Source organism: Tiliqua scincoides, chromosome 4, assembly GCF_035046505.1.
Source record: "Tiliqua scincoides isolate rTilSci1 chromosome 4, rTilSci1.hap2, whole genome shotgun sequence".
NCBI lineage: Eukaryota > Metazoa > Chordata > Lepidosauria > Squamata > Scincidae > Tiliqua > Tiliqua scincoides.
The window spans coordinates 40475397-40495092 of record NC_089824.1 but is presented as its reverse complement, the minus strand read 5'-3'; the positions used below and the strand labels follow the sequence as shown (position 1 = coordinate 40495092).

Here is a 19696-nt window from a genome sequence, read left to right as displayed (position 1 = left end):
CTACAGACCAGTTTCGACATACAGAAAATTCCTCCCCTGCATGGTCGAGCACTTGCTGTTCCACAACACAGCCTCTTTCCAGTCTCCTCACAAAATTGCACTGGGCAGCTGTTCCTGCCCAGAAATCAGGATGCAGAGCCTGCTCTGGTGAAAGGCAGCAGAAGCAGCTGCCCAGCCCAACTTTGAGATCAGATGGGAAGAGGCTTCAGGGTGAAACAGTAAGCACTGCTGCAAAGGCTTTCCCCTCCTAACAGTGATCCCATGCTTGAAATCACTGTCTTAGATAAATATAAATTGTCTAGTGATTTGGTTGCTGTAACAGAGTAAGGTAGGAAAATCTAGAATCTTAAGAGCCTTGCTGGATCAGACCAGCGGTCCATCTAGTTCAGTTTCCTGTATCAGAGACCCACATGATGCCTCTGGGCACGCATAACAAGATACCTGTATCTTGCATCTGGCATTCAGAGATAGGCTACCTCTAAAACCCAGAGGTTGCAAACAATCATCATGACTTGTAACCGATGATGTAACCTTTTTCTCCTTAAATCTATCCAATCCCTCTTTTGAAGGCATCTAGCCCAGGTGCCATCATCTGTGGCAAGGAGTTCCACATATGTGCAGAATCAATAAATATATCTTTTTGTGTGTTCTGACTCTGCTGCCAATCAGTTTTAGTGGATGACCCCTGGTTATGGTGTTGTGTAAGAGGACTTACCTTTATCTACTGTCCATCCCATGCAAACATTTTATATGGCTCACTGGTGTTCCTTCCACCCTGGCACCTTTGTTATAGATTGAAGAGGCCCAAATGCTATAAGACTTTCCTAATAAGGTAAGTGTCCCAATCCACTAATTGTTTAGGTCTCTCTTCTGCCCCTTTTTCCACTATATCCTTTCTAAGATATGACGACCAGAACTGGACACAATACTCCAGATATTACTTTCCCATTGATTTTGGACAATGGCACAACAATATTGTATGCTTTATTCCCATTTTTTAATTATCCCAAACATCGAATTAGCCTCCTTCACAGCTGCCACACAATGAATTGACCCATCAAGCTGTCTTCCAGTACCCCAAGATTTCCTGATCCACCACAGAGCTCAGAACCCAACAGAATATGAAACCTCCAAATATTAGTGATTAAGCTGTTGACCTGGAGATTGTTCATCTTCCAATGCTTTCAAATATGTTTCAACCAGCTTTGGAAATGGGGAAATTTGGACTTACATGTGAATTCCCCTTTTCAGTGGTACCATGGTGGCTCAGTCTTGCACATGTGGAAAGCTCTTCCTGTCGACAGGCCAGATGATCCAAGTTCTTCTAAAGGAGAGGAGCTCTCCCAGCTTACCCAGACTGGCAGCTTCTCTCAAGGGAGAGAAGACTCAGTCGCCCTAGAGTTAAGATAGGGTGAAGGTTTTGTTTCAATGAGATTTGGTAATTAAATATCTTTTTTTAACTGCAAAACTAATCTGAAGATTTTTTCAAAAAAAGCACTGTTTAAAACTGGGATGTCAAACTTGCTTCATACAGAGGGCCGAAGTTTGCATTCCTGATGTCTATGGAGGACTGGAAGTGACATAATTAAGCAGATGACGGCCAGAAATAAGCACTTTGTTTCCACATAGAAACTCATTAGCTGTCAATGACAGAAGAGAAAATGTGTAAATCTTGTTCATGTTTTCAAGATATGAAAGAGCCCAATTATCAAGCACAATTATAACAGGGCTGGATAAATTGCTTCCAGAGGCCACATTTGACTCGTGGGCCTTGTGTTTGATACCCCTAGTTTAAAATGTATAGTATGGGCCTTCTAAAAATGAAAACAATATCCAAGTTGTGAAAAAATACATATTAATGTTATAGCAAGCAAGAGTGCACTTTTGTAGAACAATCACATGATTTGAGTTTTTCCTGTGTAGTGATGTGATGTAAATAATGAAAATCAAATTTATGCTGCTCAGAGCCCATACATATTTTGCCTCATTCTTCTGCAATGACATTGAAAAAAGGAGTTATGTTCACATAACTGGAACTTAAAAGGCACATTAAAAAATCCATTTCCATCTTATCTTGCTTTAAATATGAACAATTTGATTCTACACTGTAGTGACTTAGTAATTTGAATTTTTAACTAATCTCAAGGAAGAAACCAGGAATGTTCTTAAAATGTTTGCTTTGCCATTTGAATACTCTGCCAAGTTCAAGAGGCGTCTTCAATTACCGCAGACACCCGTCCATAAGTCAATCTCACAGATAAGTTGAGGGCAGGCTTTGAGCTGTAAACAATGGAATTTTCTATGACCCTCGGATAAGTCGGGAGTTAAACTTAGGGGCGACTGACTATAATTTTGCCTGATTTTACCTGAAGCCAGATCCTGAAAAATAACCTTCCAGTAATTGTTACCTAAAAACTTTACAATTTCTAATTTATTAAAAATACAATAAAAGATCATAAGATGCATTTTTGACATTAACTTTTAAAATTCTGGTCTTCACAACATTTGTGTAAACAGTGTTAGAGTAAGTGCCTGTAAACAGCATACCAGTAGAACCATTAGTCAAATCCTTCCTTAAGGTGCCTGGTGTGTTAAGCCACAGGCACTACATATAACATGCAACATAAAACATGGAGTGTGCAGTTCAGTTCACAGCAGGGAGACAAGCAGCAAGGACTGAGCATGAGCAAGCGCAGCTGCGCATAGTTGCAACCCTCTTTACTCAGAAGCAGACCCACTGCTTTCCATGGATGTTATTCTTAAGCAATGGTGAATTGCAGCCTGGGACCTTGTTTCAGATGGGAATGAGGATCACATCCTGGGGTTTTAAAAACCAGACCCCTAAACTTGGGGGGGGGGGTGAAATTCTTTGCAAATGACTTGCAAGGAATGTTCTGAGCAGCAGCAGAAGGAGGTGGCATTTCCCTTCTCCAAACTGGAAGGGAGACAAAGGGGCTTCTGGGAATTGAGGGGAGGCTTTGTGGGAGTATGTGCTGCATTCCGTAGCAACATCCCATACAGACTACAGTTCCCAGAAGCGCCTTCACTTCTCTTCCTGTCTGGTGAAGAGGCTAAAATGACTGCCTCTGAATACTGTAATTACTGGTAAAAATTCTCCTGCTTCTCAGCCCATTTCCACGCCCCCCCCCTTTCACCAGACAGCTGCTGAGCTTCCATAAGCTTCCCAGAGGACCCTGTCCCGGCATTGACCCGGATATAAGTCAACCCAGAATCTCAGGCTCCATTTTTAGGCATAAATTTTTTGACCAATAGGCAAATATATGCAGTAAGTCTTGGGAAAGCTACAAGGAGGGCTTCAAAGAAGAAGTGATTTCAGCTACCTTGCTAGCTCTAAGGCTGGACTCGGGAGATAATGTGAAAAGATTTTTTTATTAATCCAAAGTTAACAGCAACAGGCACATTAAAATGAGTATGGCAAAGCCTTTAACAAATGGCTTTACACTGAAGCTCTCTCCCAAAAATGGCTGTTGCAAACTGTAAACAGAATGGAATAAACAGTCTTTACAGTAAGAACAAGGGAAATACAAATGAACAAAAATAAAAGCACCAGTTTCTCAAAATAGATACAGTTGTGCTTACAGTACTTAAAACAATGTAAAAAACAAATTACAAAAAAAGGAATGCTTGAAGTTTAAAAATTAGTCCTTAAAAACATTTCTCCTTTTCACATCAAAAAACCCATAAAGGGTAAACGTTTCAGTAGAGGGAGGAATAAGTAAACAATGCACTTTTTCAAACAACAAAATTTGGTCACTTAGCTTTGTGCATAGTTTAAGGCAGCTGTAGCAACCTATTAGTTTCCCCCCATGTGGCTGCTCATGAAAATGTCACATTCTAAAAAATAAATAAAAAACATTGCCTTTCAAATCCATCCCACCTTCCCCCCAGTATTCTCACTCACACTCTCACGCACACGCACACACATGCACGCACAGCAGCGAAAGGGGCATTTGTACCCTTGTTCTGAAGGACACGCTTCCCATCCCACTTTATTTCAGATTGGCAAATACCCTGAGCTGTTTCTGGTGTTCATAGTCATTCCACCTTTTTTTCCTTGCATGTGCAGTTCAAGTGTACAATAGTGAAAACAACATGCAATGTTTTCACTGCAGAATCTTAACACAATTAGGACTGTTCTCCATCACATCCCATTTCCCCTCACAAAATTCAGAAGTATTCTCTGCCTACTATAATTGCATTCCCATTCTGCACGGGAGTAAAGCTTGGCTGTGCTTTATATTAAACGCTCAATTCCCAATGCGCAGCCAAGGTGACGATGTGTGGGAAACCCTTCTCTCAATCAAGAAGAAAATGAGCTGCAGTTTCAGGTTGATTATTTCTTTTCCTAAAGAAAAATGTTAGTGGTTCCTTCACAGCCATGCACAAAGGTTAGTTGAGAACCTATGGTTTCCAAGTACATTTGTAAACATCAGTTCTTGCCAGAGGCAGCCAAATATGGGAACTTCCACATTTTGGACAAGGACTGAATTGAGTCTTGCTAAATTCCAAGCAAATGGACTCGTCCATGTCGTGTGAAGGCCTCTCTGAAGGCCTTGTTTCAAATTCCTCTAAAAACAAATAAAAACCAGACAACGTGGCACATAACAACACATCTTGGCCTTTTCCCTGTCAAGGTTCAATCACTCCTCTGGTTTGCATATTCAAGGATTCATGCAGAAGTCAACTGAGGCAGGTGCATATTGCTCTATGTTCAGGTCTTGGAACTGAAAACTGGGTTCAAATGCTTTATCAAAGGAAAAACTTGGAAATAAATAATGCTGGCATTGTTTACACTGAAACCTTGGCAGTCAGACAAAAATGTATCCTCCAGTCCTGCTCTGCAGGTACCAGGCAACAAGCAGGTTGTCAAGCAGATCCTGGGGTCAGGATAGTCGATGTTCCTGAGGTATTACATCAGAGTCCATTTCCTCAAATGCAGGATCAGTGTCATCACCACTGCTGGATTGTTCTCTCTGCATGCCTTTCCAGCTCGCTTTATTCAGTCCCAAATGGCCAAGCATTGTTTGAGATAGCCTGGTGTTGGAAAATCGGGCCCACTCAGCAAACAACGGCTCCACCAAGTAGGTAATAAAACCTATGGAGGAAACACACACACTTTGAAGTTAAACACAAGAAAAAGAGACTGAGTGTTATCTTTCATATTTCAACGCTACACTTATTTTAATGGGTTTTCTGTGGTTTAATCTTCTGCATGCCTACAATTAAGTTCAAAATATATATGGTAAAAATTAAATTTTAGTACAAATACAAGTTAAGGCACCTCCCCCAACACACACAGGTACTCTTTAAGAAAAGTTTGTCATTCTTCCAACTCCTGCCCCCACCCCCAAATCTTTATTCTGGGAAATCTATTCAAGTTGCTACTGAACCATACAAAACTAGTCAGCGGCAGAAATGTACAAACCTCTTCTAGACACAAGGTTTCAGACAGTTTGGGTCTGCAATCACTAACTTTTGAAATATAATGGTGTGATGGTCTTACACTTTTAAAAACCAACTAGAAATTTCCTTTAAATTACAATCTAACTATTGCTTGAAAATCATCATGAGCTAAAAAAACCCCTATGATATTACTGTGGTGAAATGACTAGTAGCTGCAATACTGTATATGATTGAAAGAGCTAACACAACATGCAGCAGGGTGGAGTTAGAAAGCCAAAAACTAAATGCACCTCATTTGGAAAGAGTGCTTTGAGACTTTGTCCTGAAAGGCTATGCCTGAATATTATCAAGAAATTAAGATATAACTCTTGGCTCCATATGTCCAAGAACCACTTAAATGTTACAGATGACCCATGGCCGGTCCCTGGGAACAAGTTGCAGACTCATGTGCTTCCTCAATTGCACTTCCAGGTGCCTAGCAAACAATTTCCCATGACATCAAAATATCAGTTTTTTGTTCAGAGGCAAACTATAGTTAGAAGAAACCATAATCCATCCTATATGGACTTAAAAAAAGCCCCACTGGATCAGGTCAAAGGAACATCTAGTCCAGTTTCCTGTATATCACAATGGCTCAAGGAGGCACACAAGACAATAAGAGAGCTGCATCCTGGTGCCCTCCCTCACACCTAGAATTCTGAGGTACCTACTTCTAAAACCAAGGAGACTGCATGTTCCCATCATGGCTTGTAACCTGTGATGGACTTTCTTCATAAATCTGTCCAATCTTCTTTTAAAAATATCTAAGGCCAGGTGCCATCACCACTATCCTGTGGTGAGGAGTTCCACAGATCAACTACACACTGGGTAAAAAAATACTTTCTTTTGTCTGTTTTCCCAACACTTAGTTTTAGTGGATGTCCCCTGGCTCTGGTATCATGCAAGAGGGACATCACAACAAACTATGCTTACTGAGAGCTAGGTAGTGCAAGAGCAAACTGACATGCAAAAGGGGAAGAAGGAGTCCTCAACACACTCCTGAAGAAATAATAATAATAATAATAATAACAGTATTTATATACCGCTTTTCAACTAAATGTTCACAAAGCGGTTTACAGAGAAAAATCAAATAACTAAATGGCTCCCTGTCCCAAAAGGGCTCACAATCTAAAAAGATGCAAAAAGAATACCAGCAGACAGCCACTAAAACAGACAGTGCTGGGGTGAGGTGGGCCAGTTACTCTTCCCCTGCTAAAAAAAGGAGCACCCACTTGAAAAAGTGCCTCTTACCCAATTAGCAGGGGTTACACACCACAGAACAAACCACAGATTTTACTACAGTGTTTAAACTGATCAATGTTGCAAAATTTTCACCTTTGACTAGCAGTTTACAATGTCCCTGTTTCCATCCAGAAAGAATTTACTGTGTGTATGTATTTGCTTTATTAAGTTAAATTGCAACTCAATATACATGCTGAACCATCTTCTCTGGCAATTAATAAAGTTAAATCAAGCAAAGCAACATAAGTGCCAGATGGGAAAACACAAATCTGATGCTATCAGTGATTATGCAATCCCTATTTCATGGATACAGAAAGATTTTCAATTTACAGGAGCCTTGCTCAAGCACCTCTGAAGAGCAAGAAATGTCAAAGGAAGTTTGCTTAAACACTATCAAACAGCATCAGACTTAGCGCTGGGTGAAGAGAGCAAATGTGCTCCGTGCTAAGTCTGCGTGGCTCTAGGGCCATGCGGGAAGCTTCACTGAGACTTCTGACGCGATTGAAAACTGCACTTTTGGTTTTCCGGAAGTGCAGTTTAAAACTGCTGGGAAGTGTTGGAATGCTTCCCCAGTCAGTCTAAGGGTTGCATGAGACTCCATCACGTGCTGGAAAGGTAGGGAAAGGCTTCGCACAGGGTGCAGCATTTCCTGGGGAAGCAGCATCTCAGACCTTTGCCCTGGGAGTGTGGTGGGGTAAGTCTGCCACTGCTATCAAAGATATTCAAGCTGATCACACCATTTTCTTTTACCTCCCTTCAACATATATTAATAAGAACCTTAAGAATTTTTCATATAGATTTGTAGTTACCAATCTGGATGTTGGCAATGGTTTCTGTCTGTCGATCACATAATGGACTCACACCCAAATGGTACTTTTTTTCAACATCTCCTGCAAACAAAGTATTGCTTTAATAAGCCATTTCCTACAATTCAACATGTATGAAAGTATCAACTTCACATTTGAGACAGATATCTAATTCAAGACTGGTCAAGAAAGTGCAATATCAGCTTTAAAAATCTGGAATATATAAGGGAACAGTATCATCTGTATATTAATTTTACTGTAGTTGTTTGCCAAGATAAATAATTTATTGGAAAAAACCATCTAGCCGAGCTAAGAGTACTGTATTTTCTCTTCAGCAGCAACATTAGCAATTCATAAAAGCCTCACTGAGCAATTATACCCTGGCAAGTTTGTAGTATATTTCCCCAAATGAAATGCATTATCAGGAAGACATATGGAACACAGTGTTATAAACTACTTCACAGTAACCTCAGAACAACCAGTAATATTATTACAATAATCTCCCAGACTGGAAGAGTTTACAGTATCAAGGTGAAGTTTCAGGTACAAAACAAAAACAGAGTACCAAGTCAGCTGCACAAGGTTCAGAATCCATTAGGTTTAAAGGCATTATTGCCGAACATATATATATTGTAAGAGAAAAAGCCCAACTAACACTAGTGCATTTTAATGATCATTTTGCAAGAATCCCTAAAAGTTGAGGTACTGCATAAGCATTAATTGCTACCAATGGCATGATGGCTTTCAAAATTGTTAAAATATAGTCCTAGTGGGGATCTGCACAAGTTATAGTACAGAAATATTAAGTAATTGAGCATTCAGTCAAGGGTGTAATCCTGCAGATATTATTACTACACAGGTGGAGCCTATTTATCCGAGTTAGTTCCGTTCCATGACCCAGCACGATTAACAAAAAACTCGTTGTGCTAAATTCCATAGTTACGCAAATAGACTGAAGCCTGACACTTCCGGATGAAAGGAAACTAAGGCAGCTGTTCTCAATCTCCTCCCCTCCCCCGCCTCCTTCCCCTTTCACAGGTGAGATGCTGAGCTTGCTTGGGAAGCCTCATCCTCTGTGTCCTAGGCAGCCTCCCAACAGTGTTGCAGGTTCACCTTCTCCTCTTCGCTGCTGCCACTCATGCAGCCCTCCCTGGCCGCTGCCAACATGGAGGCTCCTCTGCCCCAGAGCATTCTGGGACTTGTAGTCCGGTTCTCTGCTCACCCTCACCTGTCTCTCCAAGGATTCCCAAGGCTTGCTTGGGAAGGCTTGCTGGAGCAGGACAGCCTGCATCATCTGGGGGGGGGAGGGGAATTTGGCAAACACTCCCTGGGTTTTTTAAAGCAATCCCCTCTCCTCCCCCTCCGTATTCAGCCCTCCCCGTTGCCAGCTGTCATGCCTCTTTCACAGTTGGGATGCTGATCTTTTAAGAGTCCAGCCCTATACGTTTCTACTCAGAAGTAAGCCAATTGTAGTCAATGGGGCTTACTCCCAGGAAAGTGTGGAGAGAATTGTAGGCTAAATCTCAGGCTTTGCTTGCTAGAAAGGCTTGTTTGTGTCGGTGACTGCCTGCACCATTGGGGGGGGGGTAATTTGGAAAACACTCCCTGGGTTTTTTAAGCAATCCCCACTTCTCTTTCAAAGCAATCCCCTCTGTTGCTATTGCACCTGCACCTACCCCGTGTGTGTGTGTGTGTGTGTGTGTGTGTGTGTGTGTGTGTGTGTGTGTGTGTGTGTGTGTGTGTAGGAGAGAGAGCTCCACCTTCCTGCATGCGTTCTGGCTACAGAGGTTTTTGGTCCCATAAGAACAGCCCCACTGGATTAGGCCATATGCCCATCTAGTCCAGCTTCCTGTATCTCATAGCGGACCCATCAAATGCCCCAGGGACCTGATAGCTATTTTGAATAGCTATTCAAAAATTCAAAGAGCTAAGCTTCTGCAATTTGCAGGATAGCTGCTAACTGCCCAGAAAGGAACTGAGTACCTACAGTTCTCAAACATGCATAAATATTGGGAAATAAATGTTTTTCTGGTTATTATTTGTAAATAAATTATTTTTCCTTTCCAATTTTTTAAAAGTATGTTAAGCCTAGTGGAGTCCTGATTGAGTGTCATTTTAAAAAGTGGGCTCTGGTGTCAAAAAGTTTGGGAACCACTAATCTAAGGAAAATGTGAGGAAACCGTTCCAACAGTACACAATAGGAGTTCCTGCAAGTGAGTCAAACAATTTTTCTATCTCATGCAAAAACTGCACTTATTACAAAATCAAAAAAGTCTTATGACACACTAGAGACTAACATTTATTATAGAACAAACTTTTGTGGACTAGAACCCATTTCTGTTTATTTAAAAGATTTATACCCCACCACTGTTCAGGTTAAAAGGCTCAGAAGTCATTTAGCAATAATTACAACAAATCGATAGAAAAGCCTCCTCCCCGCCTCCCCCCATGCCCCACTTACCTCTCCACTGCTCAGCAGTCCACGTGACAGCCAGGTAGAGGAGGTCGGGTGCCCGCCCAGTGGTAGCCCAGCGCCAGCCAGCGTTGGGCTACCACTGACACTCACCCGGCATTAGGGCATGCAGACATGTCTTATGGCACATTTGTGACAGGGTGTGCTGGCATTCAGCCAGCACACTGAGCCCAAGATTGGGCTCTAAGCTAGCTTGTCTAGGGAGCAATGCTTCATCTCGCCCATCTGCCCCTCTCTCCCACAACAGCAGGTATTCCTGGATGACTGGGGTCCAGGAATAACCTAAGACAGTAAAGGACAGACCCAAAAGAGAGGCAAAAGGTCAGTGGGGCCTCAGTATCCACAGGGGATCCATTCCAGGGCCCCTGTGAATGCCAAATCAGCGAACAATGAAATCCACAGGATGGGGCTAGCACTGGGGCACTGGAAAGCTGTAAGTGCCTTTAGTTGCGTCCAGGAGACCTGCTGAAGTATGGGGAGGACACACAAACCCAGATGCCGACTATGTCCACATTATTATTATTATTATTATTATTATTATTATTATTATTATTATTATTATTATTATTAATTGGATTTGTAATCAGCCTTTCCCCCAAAGAGCTAACAATAATTCATAATATACAGCATATAAAAAACAATAAACTACAGTTAAAAGCAATATATAAAATAAGCAATAAAAACAGATAATATAAAACAAGCAGGCAGCAGTAAGAGACATCAAACAAAATACTAAACAAATTTCTAAGAGCAGCAATTATAGGGCTCATAGGCTCTGCTAAATAAAAATGTCTTCACATATTCACTCAGGCAACATTATAGAACCAAACATCAGCTATACCACCAGCTCATTCACTTGTCACTCATGCAATACACCTGATCAACCACCAACAACGCTCTTTGGAAGTCTATATAGGACTAACAGGTCAATTTCTACCCAAGAGAATAAAGGAACACAAATGTTTCTTAGAGTATAACATTAAAAAAAAGTGAGACAACATTTCAGGTTCACAGGACATTCTGCTACTGACCATGGAACCAGTATTCTGTAACAAAAGAACCTGCACACAGAGATTTAGAGTAAAACTGCTAAATTAGGATCAAATGTCCTGTTTTAATTATATCAGTTCAAACATAACTACATACAGCCATTTGGCTACACCATTCAAAATATTTTGTACACATACATCTCTTTCTCACACACACACACTCTCTCTCTCTCTCTCTCTCTCTCTCTCTCTCTCTCTCTCTCAATCCCGCTTCAAGAATCTGATGAAATAGGCTTTTATCAATAGCTTTCAATACATCTGTTTGCGTGTTAAAGTGCAACAAGGCGTTGTTGCTTTTCCTATAACAGATCAGCATTGCTGCTCCTCTCAGAAGTGCTACAATTCTTGATCACATCACTTTTCACTACTTGCCTTGATGAAAGAATTCTTCAGTTACTTTTTCACTCCACTGCTTGCTCAGTTCCCAAGTCCGGCAAGGATTGCAAATATCAGCGCATTTCAAGGCCATCTAGCAAATGCATATACAGTGTCATTACTCCCTACACAAGATACCATGAATTGCTTAGTACAACACACTTAAGTTTTGCTATTTACAACAAGTATACTAAGCAATGCTTTTTATAATTCCTAAAAACAACCAACAGATCATGGAGTAACAAGGGGGGCCAGAATTCTGTGCATTGAATTCAAAAGAATTTGAGTACCATCATGTTATGGAAAGGTGACATCCTCAGAATTGTCCGTCAGATGCAAGCCAATCTCTTCCAGAAACACCAATACAACCTTAGAAAACTAAGAAAATGGGGGCGGGGCCTGAGGTGGCTGAGTAGTCGTGTTTTTCTGAGCTCCTGGAAAGCTCTTGGAAAGCACGCTATTTCTTCCCAAAATCGCGGGTCTGATGAGATCCAAGGATCAGTGGTCAGGAGAGGACTTGATCCTACAGATGGTGCATGGTTTCGGAGAAGAAGGGTCCAGCCAGGGACTGTTTTTTCTCCAAGGGAACCCAGCCATCGATGTCGGTGATGGTGAGGATTCAATGTTGAAATTAAGTCAAGCAGGGAAGGAAGTTGAAAGAAGCAAGTGAGTGTTGTTCTGTTGTGTGTGTCTGGCATTAATTGACTACTTGACTGCCTGATTAAGCTTTTGCCCAAGAAAAGGAGAAGGAGGGGAAGACTTTCCCCCTTCTGGGAGATGAGGAAGGAGGGGGAGGCTTTTTCTGCTTATATGTTTGTTGATCTGAGAAGAAGCTTTGGAGGAGATCTGCCGAGCTTGTTATGGAAATATGAGTGCATAACTCTAACTTTATAAATCTAAAATTTGTTGGATTACAAATTAACTATCTTGGAATACAATTATTGTTGTGGAGTGTTCAGTTTCGTTTTCCTGTGGAGACCTTGTGGAGTGCCTGTGGAGAGCAGCTGGAGACCTGCATTTTTTTGTTTTGCAAAAGTGGTTGATTGTTTACATTCCTTTGATTATCTCCTGGAAAGGAATGTGGTTGACATAGGAACAGATATAAACAACAGAAATAATATATAAACAACAGAAATAAGAACATCAGGGACATCTAGTGGACTAAAAAAGACACTACAAGGACAAGAACAGGACTTGACAAGTGAAGTAAGAAGAAAGAAGATATAAGAAGGAAGAAAAAGGATAACAGGAAAAGGAGCGAAAGTTAGGAGCTCTCCTGCCTCAGAGTCCAGCTTGGGAAAACTAACACAAGAGGAACCGAAAGGGAAAGAATGGAAGCAGACAATACAAGACAGTATAGAGAAATTAGTGGCGATGGGACAGCAACAAACAAATCAATATCTGCAGGTTCAAGCTAGTGTTAATTACACAACTAAATGATCTTAGTGTGCAACTCAAAGAAGTTATATTCGAATTACATGAGAAAAAACAAAGGATTATGGAAAAAGTACTGGAAATGGGAAAGCAACAAGCAAATTGAAATTTACAAATCCAAATTAGCCTGGAAATCTTAATTCAACAGACAAATGAGTCTAATACGCAACAAACAGGAGAGGATCAACAAAAGAGCAAAGAAATGGAAGATAAATCCAAAACACTGGAAACAGGACAAAACAAACAATTGGAAGAGACTATGTTAATGGAGATAGCTTGGGAGATAAAGACTCAAAAGTCACCATATCAGAAAGGAGAAGAACTACTTTGACTAACTGATGCAGACTGGACTGATCAAGTGAAGGAAGAAGAAATACTTTAACCAACTGACATAGATTGGAATGATCAAGTGAAGGAGATGACTCATCAAGATGTTGATTTAGCAAGAAGAGCGAGTACATTAAACTGTGATCTGTTAAGAGGAATTCATGTGAAAACTATTAGAAAAAAAGATGGAAAGTTAAAGCCTAGAGAAGAGAAGAGATTTGGCAGACCTGTGGATGTTTAGGTTAAAAGAAAGACAGTAATGTGTTAATTTTGTATGTTAGCTTATTAGATGTCAATGAGAATTTATATAAGCTTTATAGGTGATATGTAATATGTATAAAAATTTTAGTTAGCTTGATATTAATAGATGTTAGAATTTTAGAGGATAATTTTAATGAATTAGAATTAATTTTAGGTGATATTATTTTGGATGTTTACATATATGTTTATGTATTTAGTCATGAGGATATATTAATTTTGGATGTTATAGAGAAATGATATATGTAATTATTAGGATATTAAAAGTTCTTAGAATTTAGTATGTTAGATATTGGATTATGATATTAATTGTTGTGAGGATTTATATGCTAGAAACTGGAAAGACACGAAGAACCCAATGCAAGATGAATTAATAGAGAAAATAATGAACATGGCGGAAATAGACAGATTTTCTGAGAGCTAGGATCAACAGCGAAACCGATATAGATTGAGTAATGAAAATTTTATACTTGGTTGAAAATAAAGTTGTAGAAGTAAAAGACAGGGTATTTAGATGAATGTATTATATATATGATATATTATACATGATAATGATAGATAAATGAAATTAAAAGGCTAACGCAGAAGAGGAACTGGATTAGGAAATATGTAATGATTTATTAGTTATAGTGATGTACAGTATCTTGCACCCCCTAATACGGTGTTTATGTATTGTATTATGTGTTATGTTATGTGTGTTATTTTTGTTTTTGGAAAAAAGTTTTAAAAATTTTTTAAAGAAAGAAAACTAAGAAAATATGAGTATTTCCTTAATACAGTGGTTCTCACACATTTAGCACCAGGACCCACTTTTTAGAATGAGAATCTGTCAGGAAGTGACATTACCCACAGGAAGTGATGTCATGACCAGAAGTGACACCATCAAGCAAGAAAATTTTTAACAATCCTATGCTGCAATCCTACCCACACTTACCCAGCAGCAAGTCCCATTTACTATCATTGTTAAAAGAATATACGTAGTAGCTTATTAAAAGTACAGCAAAATGTTACAGACCCATACCATTTCCCCAGTCACATACCATGGTAGCATCAAATCTAATATATTAAAAATAAAATATTGAAATGAATGGGAACCCACCTGAAATCGGCTTATAACCCACCAGGTGGGTCATGACCCACAGTTTGAGAAACACTGCCTTAATAGTATTTAACTAGTCTAATAGTTGGGATCACTGTGTGGCCTGTCGTTCATCATAGAGCATAGTATACACGCATCTCCACAGTTCAGTTTACCATGATTACATATGAACACTTACCTGAAAGTTAGGGTTTGATGTTTTGCTTTTTAAAAACAAACAGAAGGACTCCCATCACTGTGTTACTTTTGATCAATTCAGTCAAGGATAGAATTTGAGTAATTCTTCCAGGATCTCACCTACTACATTGTTAAACTATCTTCTCTTAAAGGCCAACTGTTAAATCATTGTCTTCCATACCATAACAAGCTTCTGATCATTGGAAAGAATGGCATGGGGACAGAATGCTGCCTTAACCAAATAAAAGTGGCATTGTTTTGCTTGTTATCTAGCCTCATAAAGAGACTATGAATTTCAAAATCACATCTGATCCTGTAGCAACATGGCCTTAATCAAGAATCAGGCCTCTGACAGATTCCACCCAACACTTGACCACTTGCACTATCATATGCTAAAAATTAAATAGTGGTTACACAAGCAATATTAGGGAAATAACTCAGCAAAAATAACTGAGTGAACACCAATCGTTTCATTTACAAAGACAGTTGCCAGTTACATTCTGTTTCACAGACCAAAGGTTTTTGGACTGAAAAAGCAAATACTCCTGGTGGTGCCTCTCTATGTAGTTCCACAGAGCAAAGAGTTAAAGAGGCCTAAAGACAACATACCCTCTTGCCTCTCAAGATGGTCCCACCAGAAAAAAAGGCAAGAAATATTGGTGGATTAGAATAAGGGAACCATTTACCATTGCGTTGCACCAGTTCTGTGGACAAACAGAAGATCTTAGTTTTTTAGTATGGGCAAACTATGTTTGGATAAAAACTACATCATAAACAATCCTTTAAACTGATGTATGGCAGCCAAAAACAATAAATGGGAAAGAGATCCAAAACCTTTTGGGTTTAAAAAAAACAAAAGTTACCTGAAGGATGAGATGACGATGACTCTCTTCTTCTAAACACAGATCTCCCTTGTCCAAATGAGTGCGAAATAAGGACAGATATTCATTTTGCCGACTAATATCTGTGGCAAGAATCAATGCCCCTATCTGGCTTTCCATCAACTGCCTGAAATTGGGAATACACAAGCAGCAGCATGATATGCACCATAGCCACCTACTTCTAAAGCCAAGTATGAATCTGTTAATCAATCCAGACAAAGTTCAGACCAACTGGTTCTCCACTTGTATTTCTGTGAAATGCATACAGTTAACCACTGTTGAACACCGGAAGCCCCAATTCAGTATTTCAACTTTAAAAATCGTTCACACCATTGAAACCTTTTGTAAATGCAAGTGAAACATATTTTACAAGCATGGCAAGTTGGGTATTAAGCACTGTACTGATAGCCAGGATGATGTGGTGGTTCAGGAGTTGAGCTTAGACCGGGAAGATCCAGAATCAAATCCCCACTCAGTCATGAAGCTTCCTGGATGACCTTGGACCAGTCACCCTTTCTCAGTCTCACCTACCTCACAGGGTTGTTGTGGGGACAAAAGAAGGAAAGGAACTATGTACATCACCCTGAGCTTCATGTGAAAAATACTTTGCCAATCAACTCTACATCTTTTGTTTGCATACTACTGCCTTCATCATACAGTGAATAAATGTAGTGAGTAGCACTTGCACAGTGAGTGTCAAAGCAAGGTATCTTTGCTGTTCCCTTCTCCATACTGAAACTTCCTAATCCCCTGGAAAAAGTTACTGCTGAGGGTTAGGAAAGCTGCAGCAATTATGTGAGATGTGGCCTAGAGAGATGAAAGCAATATCCAGAAACCATCAGCATAGATGCTGCTCCACTCATGATTTCCTGGTCCCCATTCCCCCAGTGCTGAATTCCCAAGCTGTTTTAAGGTTCTTCCAACTTTCAAGGATGACTTTTCAGAGGAGATCAGCAAGCTACAGAAGGGAGGCGGGGAGAAGAAAACAGCTTGTACTAGTAGTTGTATGAAAGCAACTCTGAATGCTACTCATTGCTTTGAACATGTAATACATTTTATTTTATAAACTTATACCTTGCCCTTCAACAGGTGTTTTCAGCAGCCGTTTCAATCTAACACCAATTTAAAATACTAATTCTGTAATGTACTTTTACTATACAGTATAAAGCATGTTGTATGGCAAATCTGACATTTACCTGCTTTCTAGTGACATATGTGCAAATAATCCTGATTCTCTCAACAACCCCACTGCTGATCTCCAGTGGTGATTTTCTAATACTGAGGTATTCTGAAAAGAAAAAAAAATCAAATAATCCTTGAATCTGGAATTGCTCCATACTATTTTCTTGAACAAATCCAGCATGCTAAATCACAGCAACACTCTCTTCTTACGGATTCATAACTAATTAAATAACCATTTTAACACTTGCTTACATTTTTCCAACCAGAAGTTTATTTTCCCTCTACTTACCTTGTATAATGTTGCTAAATAATGGTTTGTTTTAATCAGAAAAGGTTGATTAACACCTGGGTGATCCAAATCATGAGTGGCAGCTGCAATTAAACTGAGCAGAACATCCCATGGAGTTAGAGATTCGGAAAGCTGCAAAACATAAAAAGCATATCCACATGAACATCATTACTGACATGAACCAAATTTCTTAGAAGCATCTAGTGTACCTATAAATAAAAATTAAATTTAATCTCCAAATGAATCAAATTCTTCTTTCATTTATTTTTAGCCTGTGCTAATCTATAGATTTGAAGAACTCTCTATAGGAAAAATACTATTTATTCTTACATGAAACTGGTAATTTAAGAAGTAGGCCTCCAAGACACATGTAATCTGCTTTTGAAACTCCAATACAAACCTTCAAAGGCATTTTACTGTGACAAGGCAGTCTATTCGAAAGAAAACCAAAGTTCCAAAGGGCCTTGATCCATTGGAATCCAAGGTCATTTTCCCAATCAGTAAGAAACATCTAGGATTTGAGATGTCGTTTAAAACAAATCCAGAATGAAATGGACAGTGTAGTACTACCAGAACAATGCCATTGCACACTACCAATTTATTTTTAGAATATATTTTGCAATAGTCAAAAGTTAATGACACATTTTTACCTTAGGTTCTTTTAGGTAACAGTGCATGGCCTGAGTCACATCAGCAGCATGAACTGAATTGTGATATGGGTTTTGACTGTGGTAGTCTTCTTGAACCATTACTGCAGAACAGAAGGAAACCGTGTGTTAATCTAGCATTGATATTAGCACATTCTTTTACACATTACTATTGAAAAAATGCAATCTCAGCTATATATTCAGCAAGGAACAGTGCTGCAGCAGTACAAGCCCAACCTCTCCACCTCACCATCCAGACAAAACTTGGTTCATTGTGAGAGCAATGAATTAGCATCTGACAGAACAAAGAACCAGTTCATGGAATTCCTTTCCCTAAGTAATGGAAAGATACAATGCAAACCAGGTCTTTGCATGATTGTGTGCTCATGCAGCAAGTTTACACTGAAATCTGTGTATGAGGATGATCTTGCACTATTCAGCCATCACTCTACTGCAGTGGTCTTCAACCTTTTTCATGCTTCAGGACCCTATCTGCCCACCCCTGCTGCTGCTGCTACTGCCCAATCTCCCCCTCCCAGCACTGTTCACTGCAGCCAGATAGTTTTATTAGAGAGACAGAGCAGAAAAAGTTACCATGAAGCCCTGGCACTAGTGAAAGCTACTTTGGCACAACTGCTGAGAACCTGGGCAGGACTAGGACACAATCTCCTGGAACCTGAAGGAGTATACCAGATGCTTCCCCTTTACCTGGTGCTCTAGTGCTCTAGTCCACTAGTCTTTTTCACTGCTGTAAATCGCCATTACCCCACAACTGAGGCTTTGGGACCCCAACGGGGTCCCCACCCCAAAGTTGAAGAACACTGCCCTACTGCAGTACATTCCAGTTTAATGTATAAAATGGGACATATAATCTGAGTAGTTGAAGATGGCTTTACTTAAGATATAGGATGGTCAGTGGCAGAGGGAGGCAATTGCACAAGTATGTAATTACAGTGTCTACATCTTTGACACCATTTTCATTCACTTATAACCCCAATCACACAGTCACATATGTTCAACGTTACACATAGAAACAAAACATTTAGCAGATGCACACTGAATTAATGCATTAAAAATGAGGCTTCTAGATAAGATAAACTATTCTAAATCTATTGACAAGCTTTTGTTTTTTCCTCTAAACCAGTGATTCTCAAACTTTGAGGGAACTTTACTCCCTCAGTAAGTGTTTGCGGGGGAGGGGCAAGTGCAAGGAAGGAATCCCCAGGATCACATCCCTAAGAGGGGGCACTTTCACTTACTTGGACTCAGTGAGGGCTGCTGGAGGCTGCAGGAGGCACAGGGAGCCCAGTGCAGACTTTCTCAGATGGTATATCTATCTAGGTGGTATATCTATTGCAGCCTTAACGTTAATCACTTGCCCAGGTTGCCACTGACACTTTGAATTTCCAAAAGGTGAGTGGTGGCAACAATATTTTTAAAAACATTTTTAGTGATAGTTTCAGCAACACTACAGTCACTAATAGCTGACTAGCAGTCAGCTCCCGTCAGTCACTATATCTTTCCCCAACACTAGAATGTATCAGCAAACAGCCCTCTGTCATGACATACAGCCAGATTCTCGCACATTCTAGACAAATAAAGCTGGCAACCAACACGAGCGATCTGCAGAAAATCCTATTAGTGCCTGAAGTATACCTGAAACCGCCACCACCCACAGAAGGGGCAGAAGGGCAGCAAAACAGTTTTAAAAAGAAAAAAGTTATCACTGCTGCCATTGTCTGCAGAGCAAAAGCTTAAAGAGAAAGAAAAATCCCCTCCCTGTACGTTCCCAGAAGCAAGTGAAAAAAACATTTAGTGGGTGGATAGTTTTGTTCTGAACTTTAACAATACTACCTATGCATTCTCCTACGTGGAATGTGGTTGCAGGAGAGGATCTCCATGCAGGACTGGATCCAGGGACCCTGGGCAAAACTATCTGGTGCCTCCCTCCACAACACTTCCCATTCTCTAGGCTTATAAGGCAGAGGGGACAA

The 19696-nt window shown here is 40.0% G+C and overlaps 1 protein-coding gene across 2 annotated transcripts in view; it reads right to left on the bottom strand.

Moving 5' to 3' along the window:
* Positions 1 to 3247: 3247 nt before the first annotated feature.
* PDE7A (phosphodiesterase 7A) overlaps positions 3248 to 19696 on the bottom strand; it is a 73161-nt gene continuing 56712 nt past the window's right edge. For both annotated transcript variants that reach the window (XM_066623769.1, XM_066623770.1), the window contains 7 exons: positions 17706 to 17806; positions 17056 to 17187; positions 16781 to 16872; positions 15567 to 15711; positions 11406 to 11502; positions 7515 to 7595; positions 3248 to 5116 (listed from right to left, as the gene is read on the bottom strand). In XM_066623769.1, coding sequence (XP_066479866.1) covers positions 4905 to 5116; positions 7515 to 7595; positions 11406 to 11502; positions 15567 to 15711; positions 16781 to 16872; positions 17056 to 17187; positions 17706 to 17806 — 860 coding nt within the window. In that variant the 3' untranslated portion in view covers positions 3248 to 4904. The remainder of the gene's footprint in view (positions 5117 to 7514; positions 7596 to 11405; positions 11503 to 15566; positions 15712 to 16780; positions 16873 to 17055; positions 17188 to 17705; positions 17807 to 19696) is intronic.